The sequence below is a fragment of the Ranitomeya imitator genome, chromosome 10, assembly GCF_032444005.1.
Source record: "Ranitomeya imitator isolate aRanImi1 chromosome 10, aRanImi1.pri, whole genome shotgun sequence".
NCBI classification, from domain to species: domain Eukaryota; kingdom Metazoa; phylum Chordata; class Amphibia; order Anura; family Dendrobatidae; genus Ranitomeya; species Ranitomeya imitator.
The window spans coordinates 126,953,206-126,972,452 of record NC_091291.1 but is presented as its reverse complement, the minus strand read 5'-3'; the positions used below and the strand labels follow the sequence as shown (position 1 = coordinate 126,972,452).

The 19,247-nt window shown below is 41.3% G+C and overlaps 1 protein-coding gene and 1 long non-coding RNA gene across 11 annotated transcripts in view; one reads left to right on the top strand and one right to left on the bottom strand.

The window, feature by feature from the left end:
• AGRN (agrin) overlaps positions 1 to 18,489 on the top strand; it is a 626,510-nt gene extending 608,021 nt beyond the window's left edge. For 5 of the 10 annotated variants that reach the window (XM_069742173.1, XM_069742172.1, XM_069742171.1 and 2 more), the window contains 5 exons: positions 1,734 to 1,757; positions 5,331 to 5,363; positions 8,704 to 8,928; positions 10,045 to 10,148; positions 14,921 to 18,489. In XM_069742173.1, the coding sequence (XP_069598274.1) occupies positions 1,734 to 1,757; positions 5,331 to 5,363; positions 8,704 to 8,928; positions 10,045 to 10,148; positions 14,921 to 15,078 (544 nt within the window). In that variant the 3' untranslated portion in view covers positions 15,079 to 18,489. The remainder of the gene's footprint in view (positions 1 to 1,733; positions 1,758 to 5,330; positions 5,364 to 8,703; positions 8,929 to 10,044; positions 10,149 to 14,920) is intronic. The other 5 variants (XM_069742177.1, XM_069742176.1, XM_069742175.1 and 2 more) reach the window with 2 other exon arrangements.
• Positions 1 to 19,247, bottom strand: part of LOC138651735 (uncharacterized) — a 106,564-nt gene that overhangs the window by 15,525 nt on the left and 71,792 nt on the right. The window lies entirely within an intron of this gene.

Sequence of the window (19,247 nt, the reverse complement as noted above, 5' to 3'; positions counted from 1 at the left end):
TATAAAAGGGTCCGCAGCTCTTGTAGACTTGCCTCATATTTTAGATCAGTTAATATAAAGCCAAACAAGCAAAACGCAAATGAAATAAGCATTTTAGATCTCACTAGTCACAAATAACTCAGCCCCTGGCCTAGAGGAACATATCGGATATTACGTAGGATAGGTGGTGTTAAGACTACAAACCATTCCAACTTTGAAGTTTCTCAGATTTAGTTTTCTGACTGTGAGAACAGAAAAAATACAAAGGTATGTGATTCCCAACAATCTCCAGGGAATTGCTGGAGTGTTCCTATATTTTATACCCTTCATGAATATAAGCGTTTTGTACATAACTTTAGGAAGGTTCATACATGATGCCAAACAGCAGAATTCATAGCTGCATATTAAGACTTTGGATCTGTTCCAGTAATAAGTCTTACATGGTGGTAAGGAGAGAATTGAGAATACGATGTCATATAGACATGGACGCTGTGGAAATCTTTTTGTTTTATTTTTACATCCCGTACTTGTCTAGAACCACGTTGTGATCATTTGCTGCGCACTGCAACATATGCCACACAGTATGTGCTGCCTCCCGGACTGAACCATTAAAGGGAATATATCTATACATTACTTTTATTTTTTTGCGTTTTGTTTTTGTGAATTTTTCTTTTAAATGACCATTAAGTAACTTTTATGCTCTAAATATCCAAGTCATGGTGTCCACTAACTGCAGCACTTTAATGGCACGTCCATAAAGGCACCAAGACAGATAATCCAATGTATTTTACAGTGCCAGCATCAAGAATGAAGATTTTTTAAATAATCTCATGCAGATGTTACAGAAAAAAAAAAAAAAGCAGCGCAAATTGCCGGCGCTGCAGATTTATGCTGTAGATATTATGGTGGATTTTACCTGTGCAAAATGTGTAGTTTCTGTATCTCCAGTAGAGTTGTATCAAGCAGTAAAGGAATTGTCCAGGCTTGGAACTCAAGTCTGCAGTCATTCCATGTGACTGCAGACTTGTGATCCCTCACAGTGGTCATTGTCAGGATTCTCCGGCACTGGGATCTGGCGAGCGCGTGACTGTAAGAATGCAAATTGCATACATGCAATCACATGCCAACTAGACATGCGCAGCTTTGCTCAATACAAGTGAGTTGAGTAAGGCCGGAAACGTCTAGTTGGAATGTGGCAGCAACTATGCAAATCGCATACTTGCAGTCACATGTCCACCCGCTTCTCCCGGCGTGAAAAATCCTGACAGCGCGCAATGTGAGGATCCACAAGTCTGCAGTCACAGAGTGACTGCAGAATTTGAGCCCCAAACCTGGACAACCCCTTTAACATGTATGCATGGTCAGCCAACATAGAAATGCTGGTGGTTATGGATGTAGAAAAGGGGGTAATACATGTTCATAGATATTTTATTAAAGGGGCATTTTTGCTCTTTGATCAGATACTAATGGCATGTGCAAAAAAAAAAAAAAAACAACCCAAAAATAAATAATATATTTATATATAAAATAAATCATGGAAATGCATTTTCTCTTTGCATCTGGAGATAATTGGGAGACTTTTTTGTGTTGGATACTTTTCAGAAGCTACAGGTAGTAATATAAGTGAAGCGGTGCTAGAACTTTACACGATCAGTAAGTGATGGTATTCCCTTTAATGTGCAAGTAGATGTCAGTCTGTTTCACACGTCTGTCTTCTGTCTTATATGTGTCCATGTTGTTTCCTTGTTTTCAAGCCACCTGACTAATGAGATACCTGAGTAAGTAAAATGTCCACACATGCCCAATCCACGCTTCACTTCGGGTGTTTTTCGACATTTTGCCTGTTCCATCTCTGTGAGCTTGATCATTGCCTGCACATGTCGGTCTGCAGATGTGAGAATACGTCTCTCATTCATTCCCCATCGCTGTTATCAAATCCATTGTTGGCCACTATTGTTATCAATGTTCATGAAAATGAAGCCGATACATAGACCGCCCCCCCCCGTATCCCCAAATCTTTGTCATCTCCCTGTTACATTCAGCGCATCCATCGATTCTTCCGCTCGTGTGAATCACTGTCATCATCTTAAGTGTAATGCGTCACCTAGTGAATGGGACAATACAACCCGTTATCACGGACAAGCAGTCCAGCGGCGTAATAATGGAGATTATCTCGTGTCCTTGTCTTTCTATAGGGAAGTCTGTGTATCTGGTCTTTGTAAACCTTTTGAATAGCTGTAAAAGGGGTCCTCAATGTTTAAAGGAGAATATGGCTTCTATTAGGACAATACGATATGAATCTATCACCGGATGACGGGTGCTGCAATCACAGCAGATTGTTGAGTAGGAGTCACAAAATGCCTTGGCAGAAGGTTTATAGTAGAGAGCGGCAAACTAACAACCTACTGTAGTACTGATGGTTTGTTAGGGTCTGCACCCGTGGCCATCGTTGAGAATATGCACTAAATGCCCTCTGTGCTCTTGGTTAGTTTTGGCCAACCTCTCGACTACGTTAAGTCTAAACCCTGGAAACATCCTAGTTTTCTAGCACAATTTTAAAAATAGGGTCCGTGACATTCACATGGCAAAGTCGCATGTGCACCTCCTGTAAAATTGGCACTTGGAGCCCCTTTAATTTTATAGTATAGATGGGTGAGCACTCCGTATGCCACCTATGGTGTCTCCATAAAGCTCTATAATCTCCTCTACATGTGGTGCTTCTTGGGAAGAACAAGCCACGTGGTGGAGCTGATCCTTACAACAAGGATATCGCCGGGTGCATGAGTGTATTCTAGAGCTGCGCACATTTTACTATCATAATTTGATGGAAAAGGTTGTATAATATAAAGTAGTTGTACTAAACTGATTTTCCATATTGATCCACGTGAGGGCATGGTCAGATGGCCATAAAAATCAGAATGCAGTGCGCGGACTGGCCAGTGGCTCTGCCGACCAAAGCCTGACGCTTCATAGATTTCTATGCAGCTGTCACGCTTTGGTGCCTATATCGTTTAAAATAAGGTGTCTATATAGTTTAAAGGAGTTGTCCCACGAGCAAAATACATTTTAATCAATAGATCTTTGAATAAATAATAAGTTCCACAATTGGATGTATTGAAAAAAAAATGTTCCTATGCTAAGATAATCTTAAAAATGTGCCCCTGCTGTGTATTGTGTAATGCTGTGTCTGACCATGCAGAGCTGCTCCAATTAACAGTCGGCATATACCACAGCTCGTGGGAAGGGGAAAAAGCAAAAACTAAACAGACATTACAGCAGGGGTTCGCAAATAATTCTTTCAGCTAAAACATTTTTTTTTTTTTAAACCAAGAAGTGAAAGTGCTTTATCTCATAAAAAATAATCCGCTGCGATCCCCTGCTGCAAAGACTGTATACTCTTTTGCTTCCTCCCCTGCCCAGGAGATGTGGTATGATCAGACCATGTTCCTGCACGGTCAGACACAGCTTTTACACATTACACAGCAGATGCACATTTATAAGATTATCTCGGCACAAGAACATTTTTTTTTTAAACACATCCAATTATGGAACTTATTATTATTCCAAGAAGTATGGAAATCAACTTTAAAATTAACTTTGTGGGAAATCCCCCTTAATTAAGATCCCCAAATCAGCCAAAATGTATTCAATACCAGCCACCAAAAAAACATAACCAGATGCCTGACAAGTCCCTAAAGTTAAAAGGAACCTGTCACCCCGAAAATCGCGGGTGAGGTAAGCCCACCGGCATCAGGGGCTTAGCTACAGCATTCTGTAATGCTGTAGATAAGCCCCCGATGTTACCTGAAAGAGGAGAAAAAGACGTTAGATTATACTCACCCAGGGGCGGTCCCGCTGTTGGTCCGGGTCCGGCGCCTCCCATCTTCATTCCATGACGTCCTCTTCTGGTCTTCACGCCGCGGCTCCGGCGCAGGCGTACTTTGTCTGCCCTGTTGAGGGCAGAGCAAAGTACTGCAGTGCGCAGGCGCCGGGCCTCTCTGACCTTTCCGGAGCCGTGGCTGAAGATCAGAAGAGGACGTCTTGGAATGAAGATAGGAGGCGCCGCAGCGGACCAGAGACGCCCATCCGTCCGGACCAGCAGCGGGACCGCCCCTGGGTGAATATAATCTAACGTCTTTTTCTCCTCTTTCAGGTAACATCGGGGGCTTATCTACAGCATTACAGATAATGCTTACCTCACCCACGATTTTTGGGGTGACAGGTTCCCTTTAATCAGACCTCAGAGCAGACAAGAAAATACTTAGCACCGATACACACAGACGGATTTTCGGAGGTGTGATGCTTTGCCCGTGCTTCTACAATGAATTAGGATTATGACGACACGTCTATAGACCTTATCAGTTTAATTTTTGTAATGCCTTTAGAGATTTATCAACTTCAGCGATCACGTAATGCAGGAGATGATGGACTGATGAGTCCAGCCATTAACCTCCATCCCTGAGAGGCAAGTCAAATGTCACAAACAAGATTAGTGAGTCTTCTAGTGCCTCCGGCACAAAATAAAGGCAAAATCCATTTTTCTTCTGCCCAATGGAGTCATTTTGACACATATCCCCTATAGTGCTCCTTTTTTCTACAAAGTAATACAATAATGTTTTTAAAAATGACTGTAATAGTTCTGAATGCAGAACGATAGACAGCGGCCGGGGGTAGCTCAGAGCTCGGTCATGAATCAAAGTCTGCTGTAAGGGAAAAAAAAAAAAGTTTCAGAGTTTCTTGGAAATCTACGATTAAAAACTGGCAAAACTTGATAACGTGTGTAAAGCATTTATATTATTCATAAATTATATTAATGCAATTATTCAGGTGGTGGATTCTAAAGCTATCCACAACGTGCACCTTTTACACTGATGGACATAAACTGTAAGGAGACTGTATGGGGATTATTACATTTGTTCTGTCTCCATGCACTGCATAGTGCCGGCAGCACATCCTCCGTTTACACGGGTGATGTGCCGCCGACGGATATTTTCCGCATAAACGATCCAATCAGCCAATGATCAAAGGTTATGTTCGCTCATCAGCTGGACGGTGGCACATTTACACATGGCAATGATCGGGAACAAGCGTTATTATTAACGCTGGTTTGGCCAATTGTCAATACATTTGAAAGGGTCTTCACGTTGGTTTTCGCTTGGCATGCTGACCTTTCTAATCAGCCAGGAATTAACAGCTCTAATTAATGCATTTTTGGAATTTAAGATTAAATTCCGGCTGCTATGGGAAGGGGAAGGATCTTGCTGTATTGTGTTTGATGCTATAAATGAATTTTCTGCACTTTTCCTGCTGCTGCTTACTGCATGCCTCCCACTTTCTTTCTGCTTCTAAAGTCTTGGTCCAGTGGACAATCCCGATGACCCCAGGTAAGTACCTCCGCTGCCTGCTTTGTATGTCACTGCTTTTTGTATTTGCTGTAAGATGTACCATGTTTTTTCCTAGTTGTGCACACTGTAGATTAAATTAAACAGAATGAGACCACTAGTGATGGGGGACAATTGAGATGTACAATTGTTAAAAGCGATAAAACTAAATGGCCCAAACCATTTAAGGGCTTATTCCAAACTCAGGAAATTGGCTATCTGCAGCTTAGGTGGTAACTGCAATGCTGGCATCCCTGCATGGTTGGTTCCTCTCTCTCCCCTCAACAGAGATGCCGACAAGCTTACCACCACGCTTGCTCAGCTGTGCTACCTGCTCTGGTGTGTGCTCCCCACTTCTTAAAGGGGCAATGTGCAACCTCTGGAGGTGTCTCCAGCTTAAAGCTGGGAGGCATCAGGTATTTAAGGCACCCACCCCTGTAGGGAGGTGCCTGGGCAACTCCAGTATCTAGTTCGTTGTGTACTTACTAGTTCGTTGTCAGGTTCCTGTTCTGCTACCCAATATTAGAATCTGTCCTGTAATCCTGAACCCGCCCTACTAGAACCTAATCCTCTACCTGGACCCAACCAGTCTGAATTTGCACGCGAACCTGAAACCATTTAGTTAGTATCAGCCCCAGTATACATTCTGCCAGAGATCCTGATTCTGTCCTGCTTGACACTCCAAGTTCATACCTGTGTCCTTGACCCTTGTTGTCAGCTGTTGCAGCACCGTGGACTGCTCTGGAGTGGTACCTTGTGGCTATGTGCAACACAAGCGTGACTTCACCATCATAGACTCTAGTAAAGAACCAGGTAGCCGCTTCCGCTTAGTCTCATCCCTCAAGGGTAAGCCCAGCCCGTTGCGTAGTGGATCCACTATCCAATAGTGTGACGATTGTGTTTATTGATGGGGAGGACTACAACTATTTGGACCCATAAACTGAGAATGAGAATGGTTCTCTGAACTTCTCTGTTAGAGTACAGTGCCTGGCTATCTCCTGCAGTCCAATGGACAATGAATGAAGCTGTAGGGTGCAGGCAAAGGTACCGCTCTATTCTACTGGGACATTTCAGAGTCCCGTTTTCGCATTCAGTATATATATATAAAAAATATTATAAATCATATCCAGAGTGCACAACTGGTATTAAACTGTGTTTTACCTACAGACGTCAGGAGATATCTGTTGACCTTTTGCTATATATCACCCAATTCTGCTAACTTGGCATATTAGGTCAGTTGTGCTGGTGTAAGGCATTTTGTGAACCTTTGTGAATGCCCACAAATCAAGCCATTAGCAACTCTTGCTGTTTAAACTGAATGGAAACCCCAAGTTTCTTAAAGGAAACACCGATTTTGTTCAAGTTTTATCATTATCAGCAAGTTTACATCCATGTCTTCGATGATGGACAAGCTTCCCATGGCCATGGGCAATTAAAACACTTTAAGAATTGACTTAATTACATAATGTATATTAACCCCTATCTTTTATGGTTCACTCTTCAATTTGTAAAAAACTTTTAAGCCCTCCATAGACTTTATGAAAAAAAAGTCATCGTAGGACCGGCTGAAAATTTTGTGTGCAATGATAAATGATTCCACTGCTTAATGGGTTTTTCACTTTTATCAAAGTGAACCTGAAATACTTACAGTTCCTCACTCCCTTTCAGGCTTGGACTGACCCACAGTAGAATCCTCCGGTGGGCCCCTTTATACTTAGTGATTCACGTATATTGTGCCAAGAACTGCTCATATAAGAGGATGGTGGGCCACTTTTTCAAACAAAGACAACATCTTTTTCATTTACCAATCTACCCAGTTCATTGTTATAAACATTTATGATTGAGGATAATGTCACGTTTGCATGTGGGGCCCTTGGAGTTGGTTACTGGTGGGCCGTTGCCTGCCCAGTCCAACACTGCTCCCTTCCTCCCTTTTCTATGTGTTGACTGAGGTGGTGCCGTCATGTTGACAGCGTGCATCACCATGACTATCATTGAGTTCAGTGATTGGCTGCATCGTTGATGGACGTCATCTCTGAAGCATCCAGTTTTCCTTTACATGCCTGCAAACGTTTGGGGTCCACTTTGCTAAAAGTGAAAAACCACTATTGTCCTCATAGGAGATAAACTGCCTCTAGACATCGGCTTGTTCTACTCTCTCTTACAAAAGTGAAGGCGTGCTCGGCCAAGCTGAATGTGCACATGTATGGCAGAGACTGGAAAAAAAAAAGCTGTCGGCGAAATAATCACCATTATTTAATACATCAGGCGTCGGTATATAAGCAGAGAAGACCGAAAGCTCCATTCATTGCACAAATCTGTGTGATCTCCTTCTTGGTGCAAATTCACTCCGAGAGATTTTATCTTGTCACTTTGAGCCTAACTTGTATATGTTCCCTTCTCACTCTAAGACACAATGGTGACAGTGAAACTTAAAGAAAAAAATGTAAGTTCTCATAACAGGAACTGTAATAGTATATGAACCCACTGTCCATATCACCCAACCTGGTTTTTCCCTTGGGGAACTTCCCCTGTCTTCTCAGCTGTTGCTGTGTGGGTGAAAGAATCCAGAAGTTTTGCTAATTCCGTCATAAGAAGTATCCCCTAACTATACATATACCAGCCAGCCCTAAATATGGAAAGTGGAGGCGTTTTGTGATATTGTGTCGTTGTCTTGTCAATGTGCTCTCGGTGGTTTGTGCTTGTGATGTGATTCAGTATCGATATTGTACGTATATTCATTGTTTCACCGGGCAGAAGTTTTCTATAGTATTTTACCAAAGCTAAGGTAATGGGCACACCTAAGAAATAAACAAAAAATACATCCCTTATCCCAAATGTCATTTAGGTGATTAGAAGAAGCCACCCCCCAATCTTTGACGTCTAATCGTCTTTACTTGAGGCAGAACTATAGGGAATTCTGTAATGTTAGCCCCTAAATTGTTTAGTGGGTGCCATCACACCCAATCATTCATCGGCAGTAAAAAAAAAATGACATTCTGTAACATGATGAATTAACCATTTTCAAAATCAATTATTCATATGAAATGATTGATCCTCTCATATCGTCCAAATGAATCCGGGCTCTTAGTATTTGACAAACCAAAGATTGTAAATCTATTTCACAATGATAATGCTCGAGGCGAGGGATAACTTACAAACATGCTACATGGGCCATACGAGGCCTCCAAACATGGATACATGGGTAAGTCCTCTATAGATATACTGTAAAGGATTCACAGTTTTAGGCCTAATGATCTTGTTGTACTCAAGGCAAGTGGAGGCCTCAACTTGCTCTATACACATAGGATACGTGAATACTGATTGTGGTTTCTTCCTACAGTGAGAAGGCCCTCCTAACCAACCAGTTTGAGTTGAGTATCAAGACTGAAGCCACTCAGGGTCTCATCCTATGGAGTGGAAAAGGAACAGAACGCTCCGACTACATCGCTCTTGCTGTGGTAGGAGGATATGTTCAGATGACCTATGATCTAGGATCTAAGCCGGTTGTCCTCCGTTCTACAGTACCAGTTAACACCAATCAGTGGATTCGCATTAAAGCACTGAGGTAAGATGTGGTAAAACAAAATGTTAAAAGCATTCATGTGAACAAAAAAAATGAGTGGGAAGGACTCAAAATGGTCAATGGAATAAGGCTGTTTAAAGTTCATCGAAATTTAACCTCGGAAGATCATAGTAGACTTCTGGTATTGGTTAGTCGACGTGGAAATGGGTGCACTGGGTCAAGTAAGCATATGCCTGGAATTATCTCTGAACATTATGCCCTTCACTGCCCCCTGGGATAAGAATAGAGTGAGGCATCTGCAGAATGGCAAACGGGTGGAGAAGCTAACATAGGCGTGCAAGGGCTTGCCTGCTCCGGATTCCAGGGCATTCCTTTGGACTGTTCTCTCTATTGCTACTAACACCATGCAACCCATCATTGAGGTGAAGAAGACATGAATTTGTTCCTGTGTGTACAATGTTGTCTCACCTGATAACCTACAGACCTATGGGAAATCATTTAATAAAGTTCAATGATGAACAATGGGAAAAAATAGTTTGCCAATCTTAATCAAGGGTTTTCCAGATTGTATAAACTAAGGATATCCAGGACTATCTCAAAAGGAGTGGATAAGACTGGTCAACTAATTTGAGATGATTACTGTAAAGATGATCCAAACAATCAAAAGCCTAGGGTAATCTTTATGCTTGGGTACATATAAGGGTTTCTTCTATTTGGCATGTAAGGGGATAGGTGATGTAGGATTTGTACTCACATTACATTCCATGGAGGACAGGACTCTCTATGGGGACTGGTAAGCCATGGTTTTGGATGGCTGCCGCCCATGGGGGGAGGAAATCACTGGGGCTCTGATCTCTCTGGATGCTTCACATGCCAAGGCTGGAGTATGAGGGACACAATGTACTGTGCCATTGCAGAAATTGTAAAAACATTGGGGTCAGGTGGCGGCTGTGTGAATGCGCCAAGAGATTGGCGGATACAAGAGGAATTTGAGATGCAGCATTGGGGTGTAAGTTAACCCTAGTGTAGTATAAATTTAACAACATCATTGACATTGTCCTTTAATTGTGGTCCCGGCATTCTGGTCATTGCTACACTTCATAAAATGTCTTATAAGGTTACTTCATGTCTCCATGTTGTGTATGTCATATTTTGCAGAAATAACAGGGATGGCATTCTACAAGTTGGCAATGAGGCTCCAGTCTTTGGATCATCTCCACTTGGTGCAAAACAACTGGATACAGATGGTGCCCTCTGGTTGGGTACGTATTGGTTCATTCACATGTACAATTGTAAAACGTCGCAAAATTATTGAAGCGGTTGACTGACTGTTCTTTAAAAAGGGGCTGCCACAATCTTACAGATCTTGATTGTGGAAGCCTTGGACCTGAGATGTTTGATACCAGATCCTAATCACTCATCCAGGGTGTCAATAGAAGATCCAGCCTATGACTAGTGTGGTGGGAAGAGATTTCCCTCTGCATTCGTCCTGCTGCAACTGCATGTGGGACGCTACAGAATACAAATTCATTCTTCAAAGATGCAGCATTAGTAATGCATATAAAACATGTTATTTGAAAAAAAAATCTGTCCCCAACTGCTGCTGTAGCGTAATGAGGACAGTCAGGTTCTCTTGAAATGGATATATCCATTGTATGTATATTGCTAAGATATCGAAGCACATTGTGATCAATGGTCATCCAAACTCTGTTACCTGCCATCAATTTATCCCTGCATGCTCATTTTATTATCTGCACTGCAGCATCCTCATCATACACCATGGTATCTTTGCCATGCACAGATGTACCCTTGCCATGCACAGATGAACCCTTGCCATGCACAGATGTACCTTTTACATGCACCAATATACCCTTTCCATGCACCAATATACCCTTGCCATGCACAGATGAACCCTTGCCGTGCACCAATATACCCTTGCCATGCACAGATGAACCCTTGCCATGCACCAATATACCCTTGCCATGCACAGATGAACCCTTGCCGTGCACCAATATACCCTTGCCATGCACAGATGAACCCTTGCCATGCACCAATATACCCTTGCCATGCACAGATGAACCCTTGCCGTGCACCAATATACCCTTGCCATGCACAGATGTACCCTTGCCATGCACCATGGTACCCTAGACACCCTTTCTACTGAATACGACCAGCTAGCGGTCCCTGCACAGCCAGGAGGCCTGGTGTACCTCTTGAGGGAAAACTAAAGGTTACGCATCAATGTCAGCGAGATCTGACATCCATCTAAAGGGAGCCTCATGAGAGTCTCCTCCAACAGACTATAACGGAGGGAAAGAAGGATTGGCGTATGTAAACTGAAATGCTGAAGACATTTGTTTCTACAATAGATAAGTTTATCGCCAAAAGTGTCTGACAGTGGCTTTCTCCCCTATTTCATTGACAATACTTGAACGCTTAGTTCGTAGTAGTCAAGAAAGCGTTCATTCGGCCAACAGTCATCTAAGGTGTATGTGCATCTTTAGAAAGGAGGATGGCTGATGTCCTTTTATTTTCAAGATTAATGTGGTCCAAGAATTAGTACCTCACTGATCATATAGCCATGCCCTATCCTAGCAATAGGTCTTCACTTTATAAGATGGGAATACCCCTTTAATAAATCAATTGTTACAGAGTTTTAGACGTTCTAACAGACCGTGAAAGGTGCAGATTTTTCTTAAGCTAATTTTGACTGTTTTTACGTTCACCCACATTGGTTGAGTGATGTGTTTTTTTTTCACCATCACACAGTACATGCACAGGAGACACAAATTATGTTTGCAGTGAAAATCTGACAGATCAGCACCATTTGTGTCCCCGAATAAAAGGAAAATGAGTCTGAGCGTCTTAGAAGCTGCCGCTTAGCAACAGCTGGACGGCCAAGATTACTCCATTCTCACACGCCCTGATAAATAAAAGCACAGATGCCTCGACACAAAAATTTGAAAATGCAAAAAAAAAATGGCAGGAACAGATCCTGTATGCCATGCGCTTCATATGGAAGAAAGCAGAGTAGATAATTGATGTTGTGCTAAAAGCTTTTGTATCTCTATATTTAATGTTGTGCGCGGCTCAGTAGACTGCAATGATTCGAGTGGAACGGCCAAGTGGTAATTGAGATGAGAGGATAGCTAATCCTGTCCAGTGTTCTTCTACTCATGTTCCATCAAGTCAGGGCAAGCCTGAATGATCCACGCCATTTCATGATCTTCATATAAAAAGAGGGGCTTTCCGACCAGGTCTGCGTAGACATTGAGATAACTGAGGCAACGTGAACTAGTTAATAACATACAGACTATGTAGCGGAATTAGACTCCAACATATCTCCATTTTATGCTTCCAACGGCGATCTACTCATACCGGCCCAAAGTAGACTTTTTTTTTTTTTAGCCAACACTGGGATTTTGGTGGCCACAGGACACGTTCGGCATATACTCCTAATTGGCTAACGAGACTTCAGAAAAGCAGTGCCACAATTATACAGCACTATTCTCGGCTCACTTAGCTTGAGGTTGTGCTACCTTGGCTTAGGCTATGTTCACATGTCCAGTAATCATCCGTCAGAACGGATACAGCCGCAATCCATTTGACAAACATGGTTGTGCACACGCAACTTTTTCGTCCGTTTAAACATATTTCGATTTCAACTGGATCCGGTTTTGTTAACATTGAAGCCTATGGCCAACAGATCCTTTAAATACAGGTCCTTCTCAAAAAATTAGCATATAGTGTTAAATTTCATTATTTACCATAATGTAATGATTACAATTAAACTTTCATATATTATAGATTAATTATCCACCAACTGAAATTTGTCAGGTCTTTTATTGTTTTAATACTGATGATTTTGGCATACAACTCCTGATAACCCAAAAAACCTGTCTCAATAAATTAGCATATCAAGAAAAGGTTCTCTAAGCGACCTATTACCCTAATCTTCTGAATCAACTAATTAACTCTAAACACATGCAAAAGATACCTGAGGCTTTTATAAACTCCCTGCCTGGTTCATTACTCAAAACCCCCATCATGGGTAAGACTAGCGACCTGACAGATGTCAAGAAGGCCATCATTGACACCCTCAAGCAAGAGGGTAAGACCCAGAAAGAAATTTCTCAACAAATAGGCTGTTCCCAGAGTGCTGTATCAAGGCACCTCAATGGTAAGTCTGTTGGAAGGAAACAATGTGGCAGAAAACGCTGTACAATGAGAAGAGGAGACCGGACCCTGAGGAAGATTGTGGAGAAGGACCGATTCCAGACCTTGGGGAACCTGAGGAAGCAGTGGACTGAGTCTGGTGTGGAAACATCCAGAGCCACCGTGCACAGACGTGTGCAGGAAATGGGCTACAGGTGCCGCATTCCCCAGGTAAAGCCACTTTTGAGCTACAGAGAAGCAGCACTGGACTGTTGCTAAGTGGTCCCAAGTACTTTTTTCTGATGAAGGCAAATTTTGCATGTCATTCGGAAATCAAGGTGCCAGAGTCTGGAGGAAGACTGGGGAGAAGGAAATGCCAAAATGCCTGAAGTCCAGTGTCAAGTACCCACAGTCAGTGATGGTGTGGGGTGCCATGTCAGCTGCTGGTGTTGGTCCACTGTGTTTCATCAAGGGCAGGGTCAATGCAGCTAGCTATCAGGAGATTTTGGAGCACTTCATGCTTCCATCGGCTGAAATGCTTTATGGAGATAAAGATTTCATTTTTCAGCACGACCTGGCACCTGCTCACAGTGCCAAAACCACTGGTAAATGGTTTACTGACCATGGTATTACTGTGCTCAATTGGCCTGCCAACTCTCCTGACCTGAACCCCATAGAGAATCTGTGGGATATTGTGAAGAGAAAGTTGAGAGACGCAAGACCCAACACTCTGGATGAGCTTAAGGCCGCTATTGAAGCATCCTGGGCCTCCATAACATCTCAGCAGTGTCACAGGCTGATTACCTCCATGCCACGCCGCATTGAAGCAGTCATTTCTGCCAAAGGATTCCCGACCAAGTATTGAGTGCATAACTGAACATTATTATTTGATGGTTTTTTTGTTTGTTATTAAAAAACACTTTTATTTGATTGGATGGGTGAAATATGCTAATTTATTGAGACAGGTTTTTTGGGTTATCAGGAGTTGTATGCCAAAATCATCAGTATTAAAACAATAAAAGACCTGACAAATTTCAGTTGGTGGATAATGAATCTATAATATATGAAAGTTTAATTGTAATCATTACATTATGGTAAATAATGAAATTTAACACTATATGCTAATTTTTTGAGAAGGACCTGTAGTTCTCTTCCAATCAATCCAGTTAGCAAAAAACAAATCCTTGTCAACGGATTGCTGCTGGATCTGTTCTCACGGATGATTACTGGACATGCCTGGTCTTAGGCTGTATTCACTTTGAGTTATTTCAGAAAATTTGCCTCATTCCAAAATCCATCCACTTTACATACAAGGAGCTATTGAGGGTTTTTTTTTTTCAAAACAATTGGTGGGGGGACAAAAAGGAGTGCATGTTACTTCCTGATGGAATATGGTCCAATCTAGGCACTGCCAAAGAAAATGGCTGCAAAAAATAAAACAAAAAAACACTGAAGGGAAGAAAAATTCTTCCAAAACGCTTCAGGAAAATAAAAACTGCTTCCAAAAAGTGGTCTCCACTTGAACCACTTGTAGTGTTTGAACGCCTCAAAAAACTTGTATAGAGTAGCCTTAGGCCATCTGTGCTGACAAAAACCATTGGTTCAGATCCTATTTTTATGGCTGCTCCCTCTTTAGATGTAGCGATGAATACATTTTATGGTGGTTTTTCTACATGGGTTGTCCTATTTTGGCAAGCTATCACGTAGCTCCATTTGTTGTCTCCGAGACTGATGGAGATAACCGAGCAGTGTACTCGGCTGTCTCGGACATTGGATGGAGCAATGGTGCTCATGCGCTTCCGGGATTACATTCTGATGAGGCATTTCAGACAACTCCTTTAATATTGTCTAACTTTGTTGTATTTTTCTCTGCCTACAGGTGGAATAGAAAAACTGAGCGTCTCATACAAACTACCCAAGGCATACAACACTGGCTTCATAGGATGCGTGAAGGATGTTCTTATTGACCAGCAAGAGCTTCACCTGGTGGAAGATGCACTGAATAATCCCCCAATATTATACTGCTCAGCCAAATAATCCAAGACCAACTTATCTTCCTCCTTTCTGGCCGGCTCCCTTTCCCTCCTCTCCCCGCCATCCACTGCTGTAATTATTTTCTATTTTTGTAAACTTATTGCTTTTTATATTTTGTGTGTGGGGGGAGGAAGGAGAAGGCAATGTCTGTAGATGTGTGGACGTGTCTGACTTCCGATGACGCAACCAGACCAAAATCCCCATGGGTGGGCACAATTTTATGTAACAGAGTTTGTTATTTGCAGGTAATACGTGAGGACCATGCACCTCATAAGGGCCTTATTCAAGACAAATCAGGGATTACTGGGGGGAGATGAAGCAGAATTTTGTATTGAAGTGCTGACCCACATTCATAAGCGGTTGGTTGCATTCATCTTTCCACTGACCCATCCTGACGGTTGCAGTGTTGTTGCCTTGGTGTGTATGAGTGCATGCTTTTTGACCTCTTCTTGTCATTTGTGGTGCTTGGGCCATACACTCTCATTGTGAGAGATACCTGTGTTATGAGGTTTCGATGGATGTCCCTGCTGCTGACTGCCTTGCATGCCTGAGACATGATCTTAAAGAAAGAGAAGGAGGTTTGGAGTCTCTGGTGTAAAAATGTGGCCTTCTTCTACATTGTTCCTCTGTTTTGAAAGGTCTGAATGATTCCTAAACCCCCTACCTGTCAACTCCCCATATCTCATCAATATTATTTCCCCCCCCCATGGATTTCCATTATAAAACCTTTTGGCCTCACATTCCTTGCTTTTTTGTTTTCTTTGTGGTTGTGACCGTGAGTTGTCCATGTTCTTTTTCTCACAGCAGAAGTAGAGGGGAGGAAGGTGGAGGAGAGTAATTTCATGTCCTCCAATTCCATTTGTACATTCGACCTGGAAGGTGGTTGTTTGTTTATTTGGTCCAGTAAAGTCGTTTAGTAATTTCCTTGGCTTATCCAGAATTTTAATGCTAAGGAAAAAACGTAATCCCTTCTAGGACAGGGTGTTTATAAAAATGCTGGAGGACTTTTTTTTTTTATTATTATTACTTTTATTCATTTTTTTATTTTTTAGATGAATTTACAATGACCTTTTTTTTTCTTTCACTCTGCTAACATTTGTTTAATTCTTATTCATAACCAATTTACATCCAGCATCCTTTGGTAATGTTCAGAAGGGTTTTATTTAGGGCAATAAAATAACAACCAAACGTTTTGACATCCCATTTTTGATCCGGGATATAATTTGTCTTCTTAAGCTGGGACTGCTGACAGATTTTCCATCATTCAACTCCTCGGATACGTATTCGATATAAATTGCACATTTCACGTGACTCAAGCTGAATATAAAGTAACATATCTGGATGGAGGTTCTTTATCATATGTACATTATGTCAATATGTACTTTTCTTTTTTTAGGATCGTTGATTTCATTTTTACTCGCGTACAGACAAATATACATTTCACCAGTAGAGCTTCACTGTCATCCATTTCACTACGTAGATAACTCCTTGCCTACCAGGTAACACATACAGTCCCGGTCTTCTTACTGCTGCTCTCCCTAATGTTGGGAATGCCTTTGTTTCCTTCTTGAATGATAGCAATAATGATCTAGGAATTAATGATTATTTTAGAGACCATGACAATGATGGCACCTAAACCCATCTGTGATGCCATAAATGTGGCGTAGAAGAATGGCTTCCAAATAACGGTAGTGACCACTAGGTTATATATTATGTTAACACTGTACATTGACTAAATTACGCAACCCATAAAAGTAGGGTTAAACAAATGTAAAACTTAATTTTAGTTCCAGGAGTGGTGTTCTCCTATGTAGACTATCGGGTCTGGACAGTTATTGGTGTATACCAATTTTCGAAGCCTTTTAGGTGGTGACATAGGTTCTTCCCTCTTGACGTAGACATGGGTGCAGTCTCCTTCAGTCCCTACTGTCATATATGACATTGTATCTGGTAACATAGATTTACTTCTGTAGATTCATTTTTTTTTTTTTTTACTCCATTTTCCATGAGGGTTAGGTTGATGAGATCTTAATCTTGTGCTTGTCTGTTCTGTGCGCCTGATCCTTCTCCCTGGCTTGTCTGCAAATCTACCCCGCGTTCTAGTCTGAAATATATACCTATTAAAATGCAGTAAATTCCTCTTGTATGCACAACGCTTGAGCTTTCTTTATTTTTTGGAGTACAGAAGCCATGTGCCTCTTCCTCGGCATTGAGACATCTTAGGCTTTTTTTTAATTCTTTGAATACATTTTTAGGACTGTGAAATAATACTTGTAGAATATTGGAAAAGCTACACATGTTTTTCCACAGTTTGGCCTCTCAAAAGAGAAAGATTCCTAAGACAGACCAAAAATCCAGATTTTTGTTCTAGATTGCAGCAGGTGGCCATGTCCAGCTGACGTGGAAGCAGAGAGACACTTTGACACTTATTGCATTAAAACAAACTATGCTGAAACCTTTTTTCTTTTTCATTGGTGCTATTCCAAAAGAGACCAAAAGTATTTACAAACTTTTTTTCCCCACTGGAGGTATAAAGGGCATTATAGTAAGAACCAGAAGCCAACCTTTGCGGACTGCCAACGTGCATACAAGTGGAATTGACTCTGTACGGGACTTGTTTCTTGCGTCAGGATAAGGACAGTTCACTTTACCTTAGGAAGAGAATGGTGGGGTAAGCTATGTATTACCGAGGGCTTGTCGTACGTACGCTACTCAAAATGTGCCAGAGAACAAAGAACGGGGCACAGCACAATGGTGCCCCTGCTTAGAAACCACAGAATATGCCCTTTGATGATACTAGTTAGACATAGCTTTTAGTCTTTCAGATGGTCATTTGATAGTCACGCCAGAGATTTTGGGAATAAGAGACCATGCTTTCAGATGTTAACATATTCTACAAATCATTTTTATGCTTTAGTTTACCCATTTTGTTTGCAGTGACCTTAGTCAATAGGTTACATGTCATTTTTTTTTGCATTTCATTCCAATAAAGAACTATTTGTGGGTTTACAAATTCCTTTCCTCGGTCAAAATACAATTTTAAAATCAAGACTGGTGAAGAAGATTGTGTAAAATGGACTTATGCCACCACCATGGATAAAAAAAAAATAGACTCCATACAAGTATGGTGGACAACTTCAAGGACAGCCAGTGGTCATCAAATGAGGGACATGTGACTTGTAGAAGAAGAGCCACGAGCTTTGACGTTGACCACTGGAGCTGTAGAAGATTATTAGACAAGCCCGTCCTGTGTTCTCTACAGCCATATATATGACCATTCACCATCTTACAAAATTGACTTTTGTGTGCACTTACATTTCAGTTACTTTTTTTTTTTTTTTTTGCTTACTAGCATTTATATCCATAATGTACAAAATTGATTTTTTTTTTTTTTTTAATTTATGTCTGTCAATACATCACAATTCTAGGGTAGTGAATCCGCTGTGATCTGCTGTAGGAGTCTCGGAAGACTGTGCACAGTATACAGTACAGCATGTTATAACCATTACTAACTTTATTACTTGTCTTTTGTCCAATCACCACAAAATAAAGTCAAACTATTTAAAAAAAAAAAAATTCTCTTTATTTTTTTGACTGTCTGTATTATGTGGAAGATTAAGAGTAAATCAAAAATTTTAATTTCAGCAAATTTAACTGGTGGCGTTTAAAAAGCAGGTTTGCTGTAAGCAATACATAAAATAAATCTTAGCAGTTTTTTGACTAGGACTCTACGGTCTCATGAAGTTGCCCACAAATGACCATTCCATCCATGATCTCAAATGGGTTACTGTCGCTTCAAATTTTTCAAACTTTTCATAAGTCGATAATGAAAAGAAAACTTTGCCATATATCTCATCATATAATTATTATTCTTTCTTCACTTATGAGCCACTTCTTTTTCCCTGCTACTGCCTCCTAAATAGAGTTGGTGCAAATTTATTTGCAGGACTCTTGAGAATTGTCCGTTATCTGTGGCAGCCTATTGAACCACCTTTTACTGGCTGGTAGCGGCTCATCTATCGATTAGCCGGCCTGCAATGACATCACATGTGCGTCACACCATGACACATGACATTGTGTCAGGCTAGCTAATCAAAAGAGGAGCCGCACATGGTGCCACGTAAGTGGCAATTCAAAGGGTTCCATCCAACAACCATAGATTACTTTAAGCG